The 22,148-nt window shown below is 39.8% G+C and overlaps 1 protein-coding gene across 32 annotated transcripts in view; it reads right to left on the bottom strand.

The window, feature by feature from the left end:
• Nucleotides 1–22,148, bottom strand: part of NRXN3 (neurexin 3) — a 1,587,373-nt gene that overhangs the window by 348,663 nt on the left and 1,216,562 nt on the right. For all 32 annotated transcript variants that reach the window (XM_019646239.1, XM_019646240.1, XM_019646221.1 and 29 more), the window contains one exon: nucleotides 16,175–16,356. In XM_019646239.1, the coding sequence (XP_019501784.1) occupies nucleotides 16,175–16,356 (182 nt within the window). The remainder of the gene's footprint in view (nucleotides 1–16,174; nucleotides 16,357–22,148) is intronic.

Below are 22,148 nucleotides of genomic sequence, written 5' to 3'. Positions count from 1 at the left end.
TGTTTCTTAATTTTCAACCACAGAAACAGAGAGAATATTCTTAACAATAATATCAACATTGGTTTCCAAGCTTGTGTGCTATAAGAAAAAGTCCTTCTTAGTACACAGCTATATTTGAATGCTGAGAGCTCCTCATGGCGCAATGGTAGCACGTCTGACTCCATATTTGAATGCTGAATTTTTAAAGAAAATCTTACTTTAAAGGACAGGGGCAAGTATCTAACGTAAGCAAGATCTTCTCTCTCAGAAAAATCATCATTTCCCCTTAAGCTTCCAGGAATATTTTAACAGTATGTTAAAACATATGGAAACATGTTGACAGTGCCCTGTGAACATTCTTTACCATTTTGTCTGTTTTCCTGAGACACAGAATAGATTAAGGTCAATTTTGAAGTAATCCTCTCCCTTGGTTTTCCTCTCTAAAATCAGATACTCACAGTAAAACCTGGGATATGAGGTGCTATTCTGACCTCTCTAGTTTGAGAGAAATATTGAAATATCAAGAGAAGCTATAATGGCTAGAAGATATTATAGGTTCCAAAGGGAAAAAAAATGTGCTACAAAGGCTAGAAGATAAAACATATGAGGAGAGGTGGTGAGAGCTAAATTTATAAGTTTGGCAAAGCAGTGACTCTGGGGACTAGATCACAGCCTATAAATACCTTCAAGGTAACAATATAATTGAAGGGAAAGAATTATTCATAGCCTCAGAAGATGATATGCCTAGAAGCAATGGAAGAAAAAGATTTAGGTAAAATTGCCAGGGGTGGTGGGGGGTGGGAAGAAATTCATGGCTGTCTGAGAAATGGGATAGGCAAAGCAATCCCCAGAGGAGGCATCTGAACCATTTTGGCACAGGCAATCCAATGCCGTTGAGTAAGAATCAGGAGTTGACAATTGTATCCCTCAATCATGTGTCACCTTTCACTCTTGTCAGAATTCAGAGCTCTCAGAAACATCCCTGAAAGGCAACCCCCTTCAGAGAAGGGTTAGTAATCAGAGATTTGTGCGAAGACTCTTAATGTGGGGAGAATAGTTAAGAAAACTCTGACACACCAATACTGTAAAATTATGAATTAAAACATAGGACAAATGTGTTACTTTAAGCATATTATATGTATTGTGAAGCTTTAGGACTAATACCAAATTTTCCCAGAAACAAATAATACAATCTTCATCTATATGTTACCATTCTATGTTTGATATGGAGGTTCTTAGAAGAGAACAAATAAGTCAACCATTGAGTTAATATCATTAAATGTGTTATACTACATAACTAATCATATACATGAAATGTATGAATACATGAGCCCCAAATACTTCTGAATGGGTAAATATGTACCCTCAGGGTAGCAATGTGACATCAACTGGTAAGCTCTTCTAAAATAAGTGTTAAAAATAGCTGAGTCTAATGAAAATGTTTGAGAGCACCTTTTATACAGATGGTGCCAAAAAAGTGTATACACAATTTTAAGAAAGGAAAACTATTAAAATTGCAATACTCAATATATACCGATAATAAAAGATGAATACAAGTCACATGTGACTTCTGCAATTACAAGAGATGCTCAAAGTGGTTACCATCAGTGTTGAGACAGTTCTGATTACGGCGAACTACTGCTTGAGCAACGTTGACCAAAGTGTCTACTTGTATGCATTGTTTTGGCACCCCCTATATATAATATATGAAGGTATGATCCAAAACTGTTAATACAACTGTGTTAGAGGAATCATAAAATCAGATGTCTGCAGGGGTGGGGCAGGCAAAGAGATGAGTGAAGAAGCTGGGTGATATGTGTGACATAGAGTGGGTGGAGACGGGTGGCTGGACAGGGTATGTCCATAAAAATGGCAAATGCTGACCAACTAACTGGTCTCCAGCTAACCAATGCCACATAGGAACACTGGCCCAGTGTAGCTGAATCTTCCAAATTTTTAAGAGAACCTGGAAATCTCCATTTGTACATGGACTATCTAAATTTTAACACATATCTGTGCATTGGAAGAGTGCCAGGGGCACCAGTTGAGCACATTCTCTAAACCCCTCACACTGACTGTGGAGGACAAGGAACGTCCTGTCTCTGAGACTAGGAAACAGGGAGGGCATGACTGAAACACATGGGGAAAGGGGGCTCATTCGCACAGGATTGCCAAACACTAGGGAGAGAGAAGGAAAAAGAGACTTCATTCTTGCTCTTTTGTCCAATGAATCCAGGCAGGAAGGAGGGGCTGGGGCAATTGGAATGGTTCCATTTTAGATGCCCCTGCAGAGCTGCCCTGTATACCCAGGAATCTAAATGTGCTGACCTGGTTCATGACCAGTGAGAAGGGCACCGCTGGCTCTTGCTTCGCTGGCAGTCATCAGGAACAACAGAAAGCCCCCCCTAAGAGGAAATCACACCATCAAATACCCTAAAGACAGAAGCAAGCAGAAGAACTGTGACTTCTTATGGATATCCATGGCAACTTAAATGGGAGCTGGCGTCCACATGGTGCTATGTGAAAAGCAGGGGCTAGGTTTCCAAAATCTAGCAGTTCTAGGTCAGTTTACAAGGTGGCTTTTGGTGGTTAGCAGTAGAATTTGAGTTCACAGGATAGTGTTGTTCTGCTTTTAAACACACACACACACACACACACACACACACACACTTTTCCTACTGTGTGACACAAACTAGTCTGTGTCAATCCTGTGCTCTTGGCCTCCACAGAACAAAAATGTCACTGTGCACACAACACCTTCCGATCAGCTCATGTCACGTACAACCAAGTACACAAAACCTGGCATAAAGTCTCAGTATTGTTCAATGTCAATTGGTCTCATGGAAGGGACATGAGAGCTAATTTGCATCCTTGAAAGAGAAATCTGGTATTCCTGCTCGGGTTGGGGTTCATATCATAGGAGACGCCTTTGTTAATATACGATTTATACCAAATGTTCACTTTTAACAAAGAAGCAATTTGTGGAACCACAGGGAAAAACCTTCATATCATCTATGTTCTTTCACATTGAATATACAAAGTGGTGTTTTTTTTTTGTTGTCTCTATCAAACATTGATAGTAATTTACAAAGAAAGTGCTAATGATGAGTTCCCAGCTCCCAAAGGGGACCTGTTACGATATGGTGAATATCCAATTTTGGATGAAACACATTTAACTGCTCTTTGGAGAATCATTGTAAAATCATGTTCTTTGAATCTCTGTAAAGACCTAGCTGAAATAAAAGATTGAGATTTAGAGAACTGAAAAAGACTTCTGTGGTTTTCCTCGGAGCTGACTTATTGTGTCTGCATTTCATCCCAATGTTTGCACGAGTTTAATGCACACACACAGCTTGAAGGAGGAAGCGCACACTCTGTTTTGCAGTGTTTGGGTGTGAACCAAAGGGAAACATGTGGTTCCATTCTGTCTCCTGTAGCATTCAATTAACTGAAGGAAAAACCTAATTTGTCCTGATACTGTCACCGCAGGGGGTGGTCTTGTAACTCATTGGGGTTGGAGAGGGCAAGTTCTAGGTCAATAGATAGACATGACAGGTTATGTAGGTAGGCTTGGAAATGGTGTGGTCTGTCTCCCAGAGAGGGTGGGTTTTCATCTGGTTGATTTTTTTTTGTCTTTTTTTTTTTGTCTGTTAGTGCCGTGCGATGTCTCCAGCAATTTTCTGTCTGTGATATACAGATGGATGTTCTGAAGGAATCTTGCACAATTATAAAATGAAATGATAGTCATTTGGCCACAGTCATTTCAAAGAAAAAGGAAAAGAAATTGAGGGTGAAGGTGTTATTCTTTTTTGTTTCCTCTTGGCATTGAAAACAAACTAGAGGGGCCAATATGGTGGTTGCAGTAGGACCCCCAGCTAATGAGGAGGCTCCTTGCTCTTTCTTTGATTCTAGAGGTAAGAGAGATTCATATGGAGATTTGAGAAGTAGACAAAGGTACAAAGATGGAAATAAAAATTTGGTGGGAATTTCCCAGTTTGTTAATAAGTGAATTAATTAAATATACATGACATCATGTGTTCACAGAGCTCTGCTGAACTCAGGTTCTGACTGCCGGTGCCTCAGGAGGACTCACCTGCTAGAACGCAAGCTCCACAGGCTTGGGAGTTTGTCTATCTCATTCACTCCATATCTCCAGCATCTAGAATGGACCTGACATGCATTAGGAACTGGTCGAAAAAATAAATGAATAAACTAAACTGTTTTTCACTGAAGTAGGTTACTCATCTTCGCCTGCCTGGCAAATTTCAACTTGGGATTTCTATTCCTCCTACATGCCCCTCACCTCGAGCTAAGTTTGTCATGTTATTCACCTTTGCTATATGCCGCTGTATAGATTCCCAACCAACCTCAGGGAGAGCTTTGTCTTTTTTAACAAGGTAGCTGTGTTTTGTGAATAGTCAAAAATCCTCCTGCCCCATGCATTGTGTTCTAGGAAACACTCACACCAAACTAATTTTCCTCTTCACTCTTCAGTATTGGATTTAATACTTTTATGTTTAGCCATGCAACAAAAGCAGCTGCAGCATTGCTGATCTAAGAAGCAAACAGGGAAGTCTGCGAACCTTAGACATCAGGCATCAAAGTCAGGGGCACCTTGCATGGAAACTGCTCCCATTCCAAGAGATGTGATTTCCAGTGTAAAGGTCTACCTTCCAAGTTTCTATTAGACTCTGCCACTAGACATTAAAAGCTAACATACCAGTGAATGGCAGCCCAGGGCTGCTGAGAAGACACCCATATTTGGTTTTAAATTAGAAATACAAAAATTGAAATACTGACTGTAGAGAGACTAAATGTGTTTCTGTATTACTTGAGATAATTTAGGGTTTTCAAGCACAGATATTTGAAGGCTTCTAATACGGCATGCGTCACACACTGATATATGAGAATAGATTTACCCAATACTTTCTGCTCAGGTATACTGCATTTGAAAGAAGTTTTGCTGAAATTCTGGAACAAAAGTTATCTTGGAGCCTATATGCCCACCATATGGCATTTAAAACCTCAAGTTTAGTTTCCAAGCCCATTTTACATAAGGGTGTTTAAGAAAGCAGTTTGGGCAAAATTGGGTGCCTTAATGCTGCTGAGACACAACCAAATACTGCAAAGCAATGAAATGTAATGTAAAATAAAACATGTCTTCGAATCCAAAAAGACAGTGACTCAGTTCCAATTATGTGTTCTACCTCAGCCAAAATGGCATCCCTCTATTTGTGCAAATGATTCTTAACTGTGGATTTTTAAAAATATCACAGGTCCTGCTAAAATCACCACATTTAGCCTCAACATTGAACAGGTAATTATTGAAAGCAGTACATATGACATTAGAATCAAACATACCAATATTTTAGTCCTCTTTCCTTCCCTTAACCCTGTGAACAAGTGGTTACTTAATCTCCTGAGTCTCAGTTTCTTAATCTCTAAAATAGGGGTAATCCTACCATTTTGACAGTGTCAATGCTGTGCGACCTAAATAAGTTGATATATACAAAGTGGCTACCCCACTGCCTAGACAATGGATAAAACAGCAAATATAGAAGTGATGACAAAAGTAAAATCAGGTAAGAATATGAGTTTGTAGCCATAAAAAGTCACCCAATCGAGTTTGTTTCCAAACCTAAGTATACTTAGATTTAGTAACCTAAGTATACTGCAATTTGTATTTAAAAAAGGGCTGGATAATTTTATGACCATTAGTAACATTTGGAATGATCCAAGCTAAGATCATGATAAGGGTGATCAGATTTCATGCTTCCCTGAGCATGGTGACCACTGGGATCTCTGGGATTATTCTTTGGGGAACTGTAACATGACCTTAAATCCAAGCTGCCTCCCCCACAGTGACATTGCACAGTGATGTGATAGGTCTGAAGACTTATACCAGATAAGCATCATTTGAGGACCACAGCGGCTTAGGGCAGTTGGGCCATCCACATTTTGGCTCTGATCTGCCATTTGCCTTGTTGCTAACCCTTCAGTTGACAATCACAACCACTGTAGCATCTCTTAGGTCCTCATTTCCAGGTCTCCAACCACAGCCTCTTAGGCATCCAGAGCTTTGCTGGGTGGTAGGCATACCAATATTATTATGAAAACAATCCTATTAACTATATCAGTCTTTCAATGGCAACAAGACACACTCACATGCATTCTCTCATTTGATCTCCCTCATAACACTAGGAGGCTGGCAGAACAGGATCGATATCTCCGCAGTTTACATAAAATAGCTGCGAGCTGATGGCAGAGCTAGGACTAAACCCTGAGTCTTCCGGTTCTAAGTCAGTAATGCCCGTGACAAAAACCAAGGGAAGAAATGCAGAATGACTAACGAGAAGACTGGAATGACACAAATTATGTGCCATGATAAATAATGGTAAATATAAAGACGACATCCCACAAACTCATTTCCAATGCACGAGGTATGACTAAAAGGTATGAAAATGATAATAACTCTGGAGCTACATGTGTTTGAAAACCTTTCTCAAACCTTTTGATTTCTATAAAACTTCACTAGCTAGGTTTTCCCTGACCCTCTAGCCTTTTCTTTTTAACTTCCTTCCTTTTCCTCCTTCATCTTGTAAAACTATATATATATATATATATATCTCCTAAATTCCTACTCATTTGTCTCCCTGGAGATCTTAGCTATCCTCAGAGTTTCCATTGTCATTGACAGGCTGAAAAAATTTAAGTTCCTACCTCTATTCTGTATCTCTCATCTAAGTTCATCATACATTTCCAATTAGAAATCTCTACAGGTTAACTCTTGGATGCCTTATGTTTTGCATTGCAAAAGTCAAACTCTGACCTTATCCCAAAGTGTGTTTTTTTAAATTGTTGTTGTTAATGAAATCATAACCTTCCCATTCTAGACATTCCTCACTTCTCTCCTCATCCATCTAACCACGGGCAATATCTGATGATTCTGTCTCTGAAATGTCCTTTTGTTTCATCCTTATTACCTTCCTATTATCATCATCTTTGAATAAGTCCTCTAACATGTTTTTCCTGGACCGCTCAAACAATGACCACTACCTATTTTCCTTGAATCCAATGAGAAATATTCTTTCACAGAGCCAAAAGAATCTTCTAAAAATTAAGCTTTGGTCATTTCAAATCTTCTGCTCAAAAACTTTCCATGTCTTATTGCTTTTAAAAGCAATCTATCAGTATGGCACTTAGGTCATCCTCACTGCAGGCCTCAAGTATCTGGAAAGACAAAAATAACCTAAAACCATAACTATCATTAGTTTTACATCTACTGTGAATCAGATAGTCATTAAGCATTTTCACATATATTATTAAAAACCTTCACACAGATTTGCAAGATGTGTGGCATTATTATCATTATGTCCATCTATAGAGAAGTCAAACAATTCATCCAGGGTCATAGAGCTGGTTGGAAGCAGAGCTCGGTCTTGAATCACACACCATTGGCCTCTAAAACATGTGCTCTGACTGCTATCCCATACCGTCTGCCTTTTTCCTCAAGCCATTTATTCTGGTCAAACTGAACACCTCACTAGTTTGAGAACACAGCCTGTATTTCTGTTTTTTGAGGTTATACTCATACTAGTATTTTCATCTGGCATGTCCCTTCAACATCTAACCTACCCTGTATATGAACTTTTCTTTAATCTCTACCAACGACGATATTCTTGTCTTCCTTGGTAAATAGCCAAATGCTGCCCTAAAACTAAGTCTTATGTACAATTTTTATGTCCCTCCTTTATGTTAAACTTCTTTACATCTCTAACAACACCAAATAAATTGCTGTTCCATAAATATGTGCTGAATTCCAATTATCACCAGTACACTTTCTGCACTGAGACCTTCATTAGGGATATAATGGTAATTAAGAGTCAGAGCTGGATTTGAAGGTCTGCTCAGTCATTTATTAGCAGTGCTGTCTCAGGAAAATTCTTCAGCTTCATTAAACATTAGTTGCCTCATTTACAAAGTGAGGATATTAATAGTGACTACCTCACTGAGTTGTTGTGAGCTCATAATGAGGTACCGTAAACAAAGTTCCTATACAGTGTCTTGTACCTGGTAATTTGTCAATCAATATTAGTGGTAAGTGATAGTAGTAATGGCAATACTGTAAAATGATCTCTTAAGATATAGGCCTAAGTAACGTAGGAAAAGGTCATCTAAATTACCTGCCATTTTAAAATGGAGTGGCAAAATAAACTGAATTAAAAGAACTTAACTGAGGGATCAAGAATAGAACATGAGAGTTAATTGCCAATCGTCTCCTGTTATCCTGAGTATGAATTGACTTTAGGACAAAGGTTAGGTTGGTCAAACAACAGGGCTTATCTAAATGTCTTTAAGAGATTCTAGACTCCAAAGGTGTCATCTCAGGCTGGGAAACGACAGGTCTGGCTGTCAAACCCATCTTTGAGGCTAATGCAGTCATACAGTTCCCTCTGCCATCTATCAGGGAAATACTAACCAGTTAAAACAGCAGCAATGACAGCATCAGGATCTAAGCATATGTTGCTATGGGGTGGGTGGTAATGAATTCTCTCGTCAATACGGTGAGCTTCCATGACTTTTTAATGCAGCCAGGGATCGAAAATCCATCATCTGTAGCTTCAGGGAGTCAATGAGTTATTTCTTGCCCTGTTGCACTAAACAATACCCCAGAAGTAATGACTAGTAACAGTGTAAGTGGTGGGTCAATGAGATAACTCATCCGCCTGGCAGTGTTGAGGTAGGCTTTCCATTAAGTCATGAACCACAGCGTTGATTTCATGGTGCCTGGAGTTCACTTTGTTTGCTGCACTTTAGGTTCATATGTCTACGAAGCCTCTGCTATTTAGAACTTGTTCAGCTGTTTGATAACTGCCATCATCTAGGACACACGAGGCTGGCTTTCAATCAGTAGCATCCTGGTTCCTCCTGAGAATGTTACATTACTTAAGTTGCAATCTCAGAGGTCTTGATTTAAGTTTGTTCATTATTTAGGAAAATATATTGTTTTCTCTAGCTTAAAAAACATTAACTGAAGAAAAAATACCAATGATATTAAAAGCTATCCATGATTGAAAGCTCACCATATGCCAGGAGTTACGCAAGAGTTTTATACACATCATCTCATAACGTGTAAAAAACCTGATTTCTCACATTTTCATTACTGTGGTCTTTCCAGTCTGTTAGCGGTAGGTAAGTAAGCCAAGGTTGATCACAGCATCCTCAAAACGTATCACTCTGTCCGGCACATCAACAACCCTCAACTTATGTATAATGAATGACACTCATAAGCTAACTTCTCTTAATCCCAATTTTTCTAATTTCACATTATGTATGCATTGAGGATTCTGAAGCAGTGACTGTCATCAGTGAATAGTCAAAGGGTCACTAGAGTAAGTGATAAATGAGGATACAGCCATTTGGCCTCTGCTTCTTATATTTGTCTCCCAGCCATCAAATATTTCCTGCACACGGTCAAACCCATTTTTATGATGGCCTTAGCATACATTTTACTGCCATTCAATCTGGCTGTACCTACATTAAGACCTGGTTTCTAGCAATAACTCTTTGAGGCTCTATTGATCCCCAAGAATAGGGCCAAACCCATTATGTCTTCGTTGGGTGACTACGATGGGTTTCAAACCACTTTCCTCCATGCCCTCCTGGAGAGGTTCTGCTGCCCTGATGCTGCCACTCGTTGTTACCGTTTGGTTCTTCTCCTCCTCCTCCCCCTTCCCTTCTTCTTCTGGAAAGACGGGATGTTTCCGTTTTCCATGGTTCATAGAATTGAAGAAAGAACTTCAGGGCAGGGTGGATTGCACATTCACTGGTGAGTACAGAGCCCTTTGGAACATTCCACTGAAGGGCAACAGAGGCACAGAGCATCCCCGTGTCACACTGTGTACAGACATAACGTCCTGCAGTGAGACACCAGGACGCTGCCAAAGTCCACTCGTCCTATTGACCTAACCAGGCCTCTCTCAGGTGGAACTGGGTTCTTCACTGCGTGTTAACAGGACACTCCAAAAGTATCAACCGTGGATCTAATTCATTCACAAAATTTGCTTTTGACCAGATAAAATAGGGCTTTTTTTTTTTCAGAAACAGTCCCAGAACACCTTTAAAAACACTTAAAATGATGATTCTACTTTTCGTTTTAAAACGTATTCTTTCTTTCACTATTTTTTTTTTCCTCTCTAATGAAGTCATCACCTTCTGGGTATGGCATCAAGCAAGCTACCTTTCTACATTTGTACAGTCTTTTGCTGATCACAACTTCTATATGCTTTATTTCTTTTGAACCTCAGGAAAACCCTGTAACAGAAGAATTTTTTGTGCCCATTTAGAAGGAGAGGAGGGTAGTCTTGCTAAAGCCAAATCGCTAACTGGATATTGACAGAAATGAGACTCAAATCCAGATCCTTCCATTTCAAATTAAGTACATTTTCCCACTATGGCATGCTGCCTTGCAAAACCAAGTGCGGAATCAAAGTAAACAGATTTAGATGAAGTACCTGGGGAATAATAGAGAGCTAAGAGAACGCACACCAACTCCCATGCAGGCAGCTGCCTCTGGTCCAGCTTACATAAGCAGTCACTTCATCAAATCCCCACTCCTACTCCCTGCTCCCACCTTCTTCTCCAACTCTGCCGGATGGAACGGCTAAGCTGGAAGCTGCATAGACGATCCCCAGCAGGCCCTCTCCACAGAAGTGGCTAATGATCTGGAAAAGCTCCTAAGCCCAGAAAACCCAAAGAGGCCTTTTCCACTAAGAACAAATAGCACTGAAAGGAAATACAGAGCCGACCTGCAGTGCACAGCACTCTGTGGGAAACGAAATTGCTTCTGTTGGGCACCTTTGTTGTTTTCTGGTTCTTTCCCTCTTTACTTGCTTTACCAGTCTCACAAATGCCAACATTCCACTGTACAGCTCTGCAGATTCCCCCAAATCCAGGTCCTGAATCCAGTCCAGTTCTGCCACTGGCCAAACCCAGAGCTGAATCGTAGCTCGCAGCCGCCTCACCTCACGGAAGACTAGCCCAGCAAACGGTGATGGTTTGCTGTAAATATCCTCCACTGGGATGGCCCAGTGAACTACCCAGACCAGCAACTTATAGATGCCATAGAGGTGACCAATAGACCACTTATCATTATCAGCTTTGCTCTCACTTATTTTCCAGGAGTCTCTTTAAATGCTATAAATTATGGAAAAACAATACTATACCAACCAAACTTAATAAATACCCAACTTCCTCAAACAGAACACCGAGAGAATACTTCCAGTCTTTTTGGGGGGACCCCTTTTTGGAAGGGGACCATTTTGCACCTTATGAGAAGGCGATCAGTCTGGACGGCAGTCCTTCGTCATCTCCTACTTCGTTTTATGTAAGCGATCTACAGTGTAAGTCAGGAGAGAAACCACTGGGAAAGGTTATAGATTCTTATCAAACATAAATTTTCACTGTTCCTGAAAGGCTCATAATTAAAAAATGAATCCAAGAGGATTTATTGTAAATTACACACAGGGAGGGAGAAATTAATAAGAAGTCTTTTTCACACTCTGCAGTAACTACATAAAGAAAAGCTAATTGCTGCCCAATTCTCCCTGACCTTCTATGTTGTAGGTGGTGAAAGGAGGTTGTCAAGAGTTTCATAACAGCAATAATAGCAAGCCCTTCATGATAATCCCTTCTACGGTCCTATTCAGTTTTTTTTCTCTATTGTACAAATGAAGGTGCGTACAACATGACCCAGCTCCACAGAGACTTGATGTAAGGTCAATAGGCAGGTGTCGCTTGCAAGCAATAGAGGCTTCTCTCCAAATGGTGAGCTGATTGATTTCTCAACAATAGATTTCAATGGAAGAAACATATTTGAAATATTAATTTTTAAAAACCCTTTGGCCGTAAGGTACCCACTTTCCACAGAATTTCATTCCATGCACACATACATCAACAAAGATCTTTTTACCTTTGTCAAACACATTTCATCCGTGATTGCATTAATATCATTATTAATAATTGACACAGAAAATAGAGCATCAGGATGTATGAACCCCCAACGAAGAAATATAAGCTAATTTGAAGGAAACAGTTGCTAAATTTTTCAGTCTCTTGGCCTTCTCTGATCTTTTTTTAATGGTCTAAATCTTGTCTTGTTCAATGATTTTTGTCAAAGCCTATTTAACCATTATGAGACCCAGGTGAGTAGGAAGACTTAAGCTTTAAAAGAAACCAGCAAAAGAAAGAACCTCTGCTCCTTTGGCCAGAACAACAGACAACCTGAGCAAACTGAAATAGGGAAAACTGTGTACAGTACCTGCCCAACTCTGTCTTAGGGGCCTCCCTTTCTCTGCATCGATTCTTCACCTCACGGTACTAAGGCCTTCATTCTGCTTAAGCTCTCTCCACATATTCCTGCCATCCCCCAAAATGTTGGGCGTCCCCAAATTAGTCATGTTCATTTCTCCTCCTTTTTCCCCAACTTTACAAACAAAACTCAAAATCCGTTAGAGCAGCAGACCTTAGCCTTGTGTAAGAAGGATCACAATAAGACTGACTACTTTAAATCCATCAGTTAATGAGTCAAGGGCCTCCAGTGGATTATGAGTTTAAGAAGATAACCTAATTTCCAAAGGAGTTGTTGATGCGTGGGGATTTTGAGATGACAAAGGAAACCAAGTGGGAAAGTTCAAGTGTGTGAGTAGTGTGTAGCCCAGAGCCAGTGTAATAAATGCTCAGCATACACCTGTCCACAGAGTCCCATTTCTGCGCAGGTAGCAGACATGACTAGTGGAAGCCAGAATTCCTGCCTGCTGGATTCGCCTGCTCACAAATCTTTGCAATGAGAAGTGAGAGAGTGAGAGGCACTGAGAGCTGCAGGCAACGTGAAGCCTGTTTGCCATTCCTGCTTTGGGATCTCCACTGCAGGCAGGGCTCTCCTAGAATGTGTGTTCAGCTCAGGATCACACTCTAGTGTTCTTGAAAGGCACTATCTCTTCATTCAAATAAGCTAACTTGGGGGTAAAAAGGGTTTATTCCAATGACAGTGTTACTGCTGCTCAAAACGCTTAAACAATTCCTAGAAATTGCCTTCAGCATCAGTTATATAACACAAACTCTCAATCTCTCTCCATCTCCCACCTCCCCCCACCCCCTCTCTCCCACCTGTTAATTTCAGAGTTTATATTTTGTTTTTGAGCAACTTACTGGCTTGACAACCAATCAGAAGTAGCACCAAAGTACTCTTGGTTCTTTCCATAACTAACACCCATATTGGAAGAATGAAGCTTTGCTCACATGTGAGCCCTTGCTGAGCACATCTGCAGCATCTGCCGTGTCTTCCCCAGGTGGACTTCTTTCTTCTCCCCTCCCCCCCCCCATCCCTGGGATCTGCCCTGCTTTGATCTCCTTTCCATGTCTGCCATAACTTTTTCTTTTTGTTTCCCCAGTGGGGTTCTCTTCTCTTAGGTGAACTGCAAGGGGAAATGAAATCATTCACCTCCTGCCCAACCCTTTCTACTTGCATTAATGGCCCTTACATTCTTTTCTCTTTGAGTCATTTTCTTCAGTGCAAGGAAACAAATAGCATTCGATAAACAAATCCATGTTTTACAGATCATGAAAGTCAGATAAAAGTATCAGAGTAGGTATTTATGACTTCATTCTTCTGATGCATCTGTGTTAATGTCTGAAACAAGCAGCTGGTTTTGTGATCAAGCTTTTTGATATTCCGCTTGAATCCCTTGGTTCCCAAGTGTGGTTAAGGAACTGGCCATGTGCCCTGCCCACTCTGGTGTCAGCTGTTAATCACGTGTTGTTCTTTACATCTCTCTGAGGAAGTGTGCAGCCTAAGGCAGAGGCCACCTAAGTACAGCCTGCAGCCTGTTTGTATAAATAAATTTTTATGGAAAAACAGTTACACACAGTTTTTAATCTCTGGTAGACACCAGATATAGTCCACTAGGGAATAAAAAATGGTTTGGAATAGTTAGACCAATGAAGCGGCCCCTTGCTCAAGATGGCTGCGAACATTTCGGGTTCATTCCAGAATGACGTGGTTTCTCCACATCATAGGGCCTCTCTTTTCTAATCTAAGTTCTGAAGGTCAATCTATTGGGGTTTTCTAGAATGTTTAAACAATGGCTACCTCACTGGAGTAAGTCCATAACACTCAAGGTGTGTTCTTCACATTTTGAAGTAAAATTTCTTATGTTTCTTGCCTTTAAAATGTTAAAATGGACTGCTACGGTTCCTCCTAGAAGTTCCGAGGATCCTTACATTCATTTTGTAAAAACAGTGCCAACTTCAAGTAAATGGTCAGGAAATAAGAAGGCATTTCCCTTAAAAATAGAGATGCTCCACAAAACACAAATGGGAGAAATGGACAAACTGGTAGAACATCCTCTGACTTAAAAAAGATGCTCGGGGCTGCGCCAAATCATATTTTTCTTAGTAAGTCACACTGAACCAGAAAGGGAGATAAATCACCACGAAAATGCAAGTGAGCTGGTAATAATCGCCTAGTTATAGATGCCATGAAATAGTCATTAAGTGATACGCAGCATAAATCTCACAGAGTTGTGTAAATTATGGTGATTCTTAGTGGCCAAATCAAGATAAACCGTACTAACTATGGGAGCCTTTCCCTGTGCTCCTTGATGTGGCTTTTTAAAATGCTTACACATAGGCTCCAAGTACCAATGGTTCCTGACACATCTGAGAAAGCATTAAAGGTTCACAGCTCTATTCAAGACCCCTGTTTCACATTGTGAAGGCGATCATTTCTAACCAGTCTTTCCCTGCACTCCTAGGCAGGGTCTTGCCCTATTCCGGCTCCCCCTGAGACCAGACGGGCTTCCAGCTCAAGCCTTCTACTCCAAGCTGCTCCAGTTTCCAAGGAACGTTGGAAGAGCAGGTGCCGGAGGTGGGCGCTGCCATAAGTGTTGAGCTTGCTGCTTGTGGTGTCAGCCAGTCAGCCGCCTCCACTCCGGAGACCAGCAATAAAATCTGCTTCCCTCCTCAGACCAGCACATTAGCAAAATTCGGATTGAAAGATCCCCAGTAAATGTCCATTTTCCTCCTTTTTGGAGGTTGGTGGTAATCCCCAGTTGATTTTTTCCTCTAAAACTGCTTTTTCGCCCTACTCTTTAAACCAAATTCTTAACTCCAAATTAAATCCATTCTTCCTGGCCTTGTCATTGCTGACTAATGAGAACAATTCCTCTTGTTGCTCTTGGTGGCTGCACTTTGGGTACTTATGGATGAGAATCATATCCTTCTTTAACCTACTTTCTTAACTGCAGACTGCACAGGCAATAAAATGGGCTAATTGTTGCTATAAAAATATTTTCTATCCTCATAACGAAGTAATTTTTTTCCTCCAAATCATTTTAATTTCTTAGAATTGCACTGTGTTTTTTAATGATCTGCAGGAATGAAAGGTGCAGTCCTTTTGGGCTTATATACACCAGCAAAATGTTCAATATGCAATACGCGTGAGTACACCAACCTTTGCTCCTTCTTGCCATTTCCTTCTGCCCCGCCCACCCTGTTTTTATCATGTGCTCTTTACATCTCTATGAGGAAGTCTGCAGCCTAGGGCAGAGTCACCACAGTACAGCCTGCGGCCTGTTTTAATAAACGCATTTTTATTGGAATGCAGTCATATATACTTTTTAAAAAATCGATGGCTTTTGGCTGCTTACACATTACAATGGCAGCGCTGAATAGCTCTAAAACTGTAAGACCTGCAAAGACCAAAATATTTACGATCTGGCCCTTTGCGGTACAACTTTGCTGACCTCCAGACTAGGAGATCATTAACATTCAAACAGGGTAAGGTGAGCCCCACCAGGTAAATCTCTTATTTACACCTAAGCAGTCTGCTCAATGTCTGGGACAGGCCAAACCACACAGGGAGGGAGTCTGGGCGGGAAGAGTTTCTAATTTTGTATTCCTGAGGCATCCTATGGGCATCGTGATTGACATCTGATGGGGAGAATGGGAAATGAGGCCTGACACACAGACCACGCCCCTCCCCCAACACCTGATCCAGCGCCCACACGCACAGGCCATTTTCACAAGCCTGTGCCCCTTTGCCATGTCTTTCTAGGCAGCTCTGCTGTAGTCCTCTGGCTCACCAACTCAGACCACCAGGAAGGTAAGAGGATCCAGGCTGAGGCCTGGTACTCACTATGTGAAGCTGGAGGAAGTCGCCGAGGCCTGGGGCGCTGTCGATGCGGACCAAGATGCCATCCTTGACCGTGGTGCTGAAGCCCACCGCCAGCCGGTCGGAGCGCGTGCTGGGCCTGTCGTTGGCTGGCCAGGTGTAGAGGATGAGGCCTCCACTCTTCCCAAAGATGTAGGTAGCGCCAGCTGCAAAAGCAAGGAGAGAGGAAGCCATCAGGACACTGTATTGCATTCTGCCAGCTGCAGACACACCACCGAGCCTCTGTACAGACAGCTGTGGGGATGAAAAGGCCCCCACAGGACGGTCTTTGGTTACTGAGAGGCACGGCATTGGAAGCCTTTAAAGGTGGCTGTCACCCCAAATTAAAGATGCAGGCCAAATGAATTAATAACAAAGCAGAGGTTAGCAAGATGCATTCCCTAGCATCTTCAGTTCCTGCTGCCCGATAGCAGAGGGCAGACAGCGTGCTGTGTCTGAGAGGCTCGGTACATGTGAAAAACAACTTTTCCGTTGTCCTTAACAGAGGGATTCATTTCCCATCTCGTCGGCCTCAATCGGCAAGAGACAGAAAACGAGTCCCCACTCCCCTGCCCCCCCCCCCCCCCGCTGCCTTAGGCTATGAAAATATTCAGATCAATGGAGTGGAGAACAGTTCCAGAGATAACCTCCCAAAACTGAAGGTAACTAACAATCCAAAGCCATCATTCCTTTTTATGCCTGTACCTCTACCACCCCCACAGACAAGAGAAAACCAACTTATGTGATTAAAAGCATTTGACCATTTCTCTATTATGTTGCTATAAAAAAGGTGATAAAAATTAATTCCAGAGGTATTTTAAAATTTACTTCATTTTCCCCCCAGCAGTCATGTTTAGCTGGCATTATATACCAGCTTTCACCTCCTTTTCCAAACTAAGTTACAAAAAGAAGATACAGTGGGAAAAAAAATCTCAATATAATGAATTTTGAACACGACAAGTGGTATTTTCAATTATGACTAGTGGGTTTATCAGTATTTTTGCAATTATTTGCTAGTATTACTTGTGTTTTCACTATTATTTACAAACCCAGGGGTTAGTAAAAATATATTAATTTTAAAATACTTATAAAACAAGCAGGAAGAAAACTACAGAAAACATGTGCATCTCATAAATTTAAAAAGCCTATTAAAAAAACAAACAAACAAGCTTTTAAATCTGAATTTGGGGAAAAGCATTTAGATTTGGTAGCCAGCTACACCACTGCAGCTTCTATGACTATATGTATGTTACTCATAGTGAGACCTTCCATGTGTTACTTATCTCAAGTTCAGAGAACATTTGGCACCAGGTTGCCGTGTGTATTTCCCCCTGAATATGGTCCAATCCTTGAAAGTATTTTAAAGCAACATTAGACAAGCATTCAGTTATCTTGAGCATTTCCTAAAAATCTCAAGCACTGGTCCATATTTAGTTTCCAGAGCATACTGGGTTGAATTATATTGTTTGAAGAAGAAATGAGTTATGCAGCTTGTTTAGAAGTAATAAAGTAAACTGCTATAAGGCTAGAAACAGAAGAATATGTCGTCCTTTTTCTAAGCACTAAGCCATATTATATTCTGAGGCATATAAATCTAATTTGTCTTTTTTGAAAGGTCACTATCCTAGTTGCTCCAGTATGCTCAGTCTGGATATTACATGTAACATACATTATTTTCCTTTTATGAATTTCTTAATCCATAATGGATGGTGTCTGAAAAGTCCTCCACAGTCATCTGGAGAATTTGGGATTGTGGTATAGAAAGTTTATGGTTAATTCTATATGCAAAATAGTGTTTGTTTCTCACTATCCACAAACACCCTCTAAACTTCTTAAAATTAGAACTATGAATATAATGATTTACCCTAGATATCTCCCCATCTGTGAAGAATTTCAATAACTCCCTTTCTGTAGATGATTACAAATGTCATCACCACTCCTTTTATCCTTTATTTGGAAAACTGAAGGTTACTCAGTGATTAATGTATAGAATCACCAAAAATGCAAATCAGTCTGTGACATTTTGTGGCAATTTATGAAATCTTACCCTATTCTATCCAAAATATATAGTCGATTCTGCTAGAGAAATGAATCCATACTCTATCAGGAAATAATTTTGTCACTATGAAAAGAATAATTCAAAAGTTGGTAACAGTGACACATATGCATGATGTTTCGCAGTTTGCAAAACCTTTTCAGATTCATTAGCTGGATCTTCCCAATAGTTTTACGGGCTTTCTCATTTGTTAACACTGTCTGGAAACAGAGACATCTGACAAGTAATTGGTGCTATCTTTAAGTCTCCAGCTTAACCTTCCTGCCTCCAACCTTCACCTAACCTTCACTATATGTCAATCACAGCTTAATATAATTATACAATAAACCATACCAACGATGCAAAGTTGACTGTACTTCATCCTTTTTATATCTTCTCATGAGGCCAAAGTGGAATGGAAACAAAGCCACAGCCCCCAAACCTAGCATACTTTACAAACCTTCTACTCTGCTTATATTACTCATCTACTGTCCTGTTCGGTAATTCTCAATTTGAAGAATATAACGAGGAAGAGCGTTTTAAAAAATAAATACACAAATACATAGTGGTTAGGAGATCACCATGGCTTTAATTTTTAAATAAACAGAGACCGAAATCTCACCACGACAATATTAGGGTAAGTAGATATAAAATCTGATTTAAACATTATTTCTATTGCTTCCGTTACTGTGAATTTAGGATGTCACTATGTTAGATAATTCCAGCTTTGTAGGGGAAAAGGGCACAAAAGCTACAAAGTCCTTAGCATACGACTTACTCTGCTATGTGGAAATAAATATTAAAATATGGATTCTTGACACTAGTAAGGGTGACTAAAGACCCTGGATGCCTTCATAGGCCACTGTTGGCTTTAGAGGGAGTTAATAGTTACAACTTTCTATTCTGATAACCTGTTATATATTTTTTCTCCTTTGTTAGCTTTGCTATCTTGCATGGTTTTAAAAGATAAATACAAGCTTTCATTACATTTTAATATAAAATGCCTAGAGTCCCAAGGGGCACATGGAATTATTTTGGTTTACATCTTCAAATTAAAAAGTTAATTTTGTTATTTTGAAATGTGAATTACAAATCAACTTTTTGGGACTATCCCAGGAACTATAAAAACCCTCCTTAATCCATTAAACATTTTCATTTCGAAGCCATGCAATATCCCATCACGTGCTTTCTCTCCTGAGCTTAGTAGTTCTGATTGTTGGTTTCTCACTGTGCTTAGTATGCTGGTGCTAAAATCATATTACATTTATTAATAATCAGAACCATGTAAATTTCCTGCTTGCTAGCAAAAAGTGATCAATTCAACTGAAGAACAAAAATCACCATGCTGGCATTCTGGCTATTTAACATTGCAGGATTTTCAAGTTTGCAAGCAGCTGAGGTTGCTTTGCTAAGTTTGAACCAACACAGTATTTCAGGAATGAAATCTCCCCACTGTCATCACTAACCAGGATGAAGTGGATACACTCCATCCTCAAATAGTCAACAAGTATGACATGTTATTTAACACAGAGCTTTTTTTTTCTTTGTCTCAAAAGCACACACAAAAAAATGGGTTTGGCTTATCATTTTTAAAATTGGCTAGCTATTTACTGGGATGGAGCTGATGGTGATTTGGGCAGAGCTGAATGTGAGGGTATGGACATTTATGCTTTACTGTGAATTCTGTGGGGGGGCTTGATGGGGAAGAAAAAGGTAGAACAGGTTCCACTGAAATCATGAAGGATTCCTGGGAAGCAGTTTAATGCAGTTATACAATAAGCTGATTAAGTAGATGATCTATGATTTCTCAAAGAGAATGAAGGATACATTTTTTTCTAGTCCACATGTTTCTCCAATAAATAGTTCTTAAATGTGTGGTGAATAACACTGATTATTTTCCTAGAATATAATCTAATTGTTGATGGCAACTCAACTTTTCCTTGTTTAGGACCATTTGGATAATTATTGTTATTGTTTTTTTTACTTATGAACCTCATGGCCCTGCCATCATGACATTGTTTATATTTCAATTCTCATATCCAAATAGCATATTATTTATTTGGTAGATTATCTAGAGGAATAGAATCATGATCCTGTTTAAGATTCATAGTAGATACAAAAATAATATATACATACATACATGTATACATGTACATATGCACGGATGTGTGTGTATAAAATAAGGAAAGTTTAGTAATAAAATACAATAGACTACATGAAATCGATTTATTATACTCCCCATCAAATAATTAAAGATAAAAAAAGCACTTCCCAAAAGAATATAAAAATAAAATCGCGGGCATTTTTGTGATATTTTTTTTAAAGAAAAAAAAAAGCAAATCACCTTTCCCTGAAAGAATTTTTCAGTTGGTATTAAAATGAAACAAGTTTGGAAACATTTCCTAGGGAAAACCCGAGAGTTAAATCTAAATAGAACTAGATAATTTACTCATGGACAAATATCACAGGTAGAATAATAAATTAAGTAATAAAATGAGTATGAATCTTAATGTGCCAACCACTTGATAGGTAAGCTAGGATAAGAAACCATATGTCAAACTCCTACTCTAGTGCCCTGTGAACATGGCCTAAGAACTTAATATAAATGTTCATGGCATTAAGGTATACACCTGCCTTCCTCTATTATTTCAGCTTCCTAGTCCGTATTTCTATTTTATTACTCTTTTATCAACCTGATCCACATTTGTGTTCTTTACTGTAAATTGATAATCCTTTTGAAAAATAAGTGGACTATCAATGACATAAACTATAATATGCCAGTAGTTGTAGTTATTGCTATTAAAACTATTTTGTATTCATATCAATGACTATACAGCTAATAAAACCAAAATGGGAAGACTTTGAAATTGACAGTTATCTCTCCTAGCAAATGAAGGACTAAATAAAGCTCGAGGATCTCATAATAACCGATGGCCTGAAGAATACAGTTTCTAGATTTAGTTTGTTACATGGGCCCCCACACACCCGGGGTTGTTTTGGACTGTGTTCTTCCTTTGGGAGTATCTCATTTGATGCTTCTTCCCCCAAAACCCACTGAAGTATTAATGGCATATATTTTTTATTATTGTTTTGGTGAAGAAAATGGAGGCTCAAAGAGATTAAACAACTTGATCTAGTGTTAAGTGGTAGAGCTAAGAGTAGAAACAAATCCCTTTTTAATGATTTTGTCATTGGGGAACAGTGTGTTTTTCCAGGACCCATCAGTTCCGAGTCAAGTAGTCGTTTCAATCTGGTTGTGGAGGGCGCAGCTCACAGTGGCCCATGTGGGGATTGAACTGGCAACCTTGGTGTTATGAGCACTGTGCTCTAACCACCCGAGTTAACTGGCCAATCCAACAGGTCCCTTTCTTGACTTTGCCCTCTTCTTCCCTCAGCAGGCCCCAGGAAAGGAAGCTTCCCTCAGGAATCCTGGAGATCAAGAACTCCACAGGAAGGAGGGGAGGGTGAATGACAGATGGAAAATCTACCAGCAAAACCTCTACATTCCAGAGAGCCACTAGGGAGTACAAGAGAAGTGATAAGTGATACAGATTTTACAAACAGCCTTGCAATGTATTTATGGAATGGATGGTTTATTGTGATCTATTTTGTCTACTCTGAGTTTTTTAAAATAAACACCCAAACTGATGATAAAGTAGCTTTAAATAAAGCAAAACTGAAGGGACTGAACATTAAGAAAGAAATTTCATCAGTTTTAAAGAACATCTTTTATCTTTAGCAAAGAAATGATCAAATTTACCACTCAGCTAACTGAAAAACTGACAACATTGCCTAAGAGTTAATTCTATCACCAGGGAGAGCCAAAACCATTTTTTAAACAAGGCTCAGGCAAGGTGAGGCCTCCCTCCATATGGGGCAATTCCTTCCTCTCTCTTGAAGAAAGAATGATTTAAAAAAAAAAGG

The sequence above is a fragment of the Hipposideros armiger genome, unplaced genomic scaffold (genome assembly GCF_001890085.2).
Source record: "Hipposideros armiger isolate ML-2016 unplaced genomic scaffold, ASM189008v1 scaffold_99, whole genome shotgun sequence".
Classification (NCBI taxonomy): domain Eukaryota; kingdom Metazoa; phylum Chordata; class Mammalia; order Chiroptera; family Hipposideridae; genus Hipposideros; species Hipposideros armiger.
The sequence above is the reverse complement of the archived record's forward strand: the minus strand, read 5'-3'. Positions and strand labels throughout refer to the sequence as shown.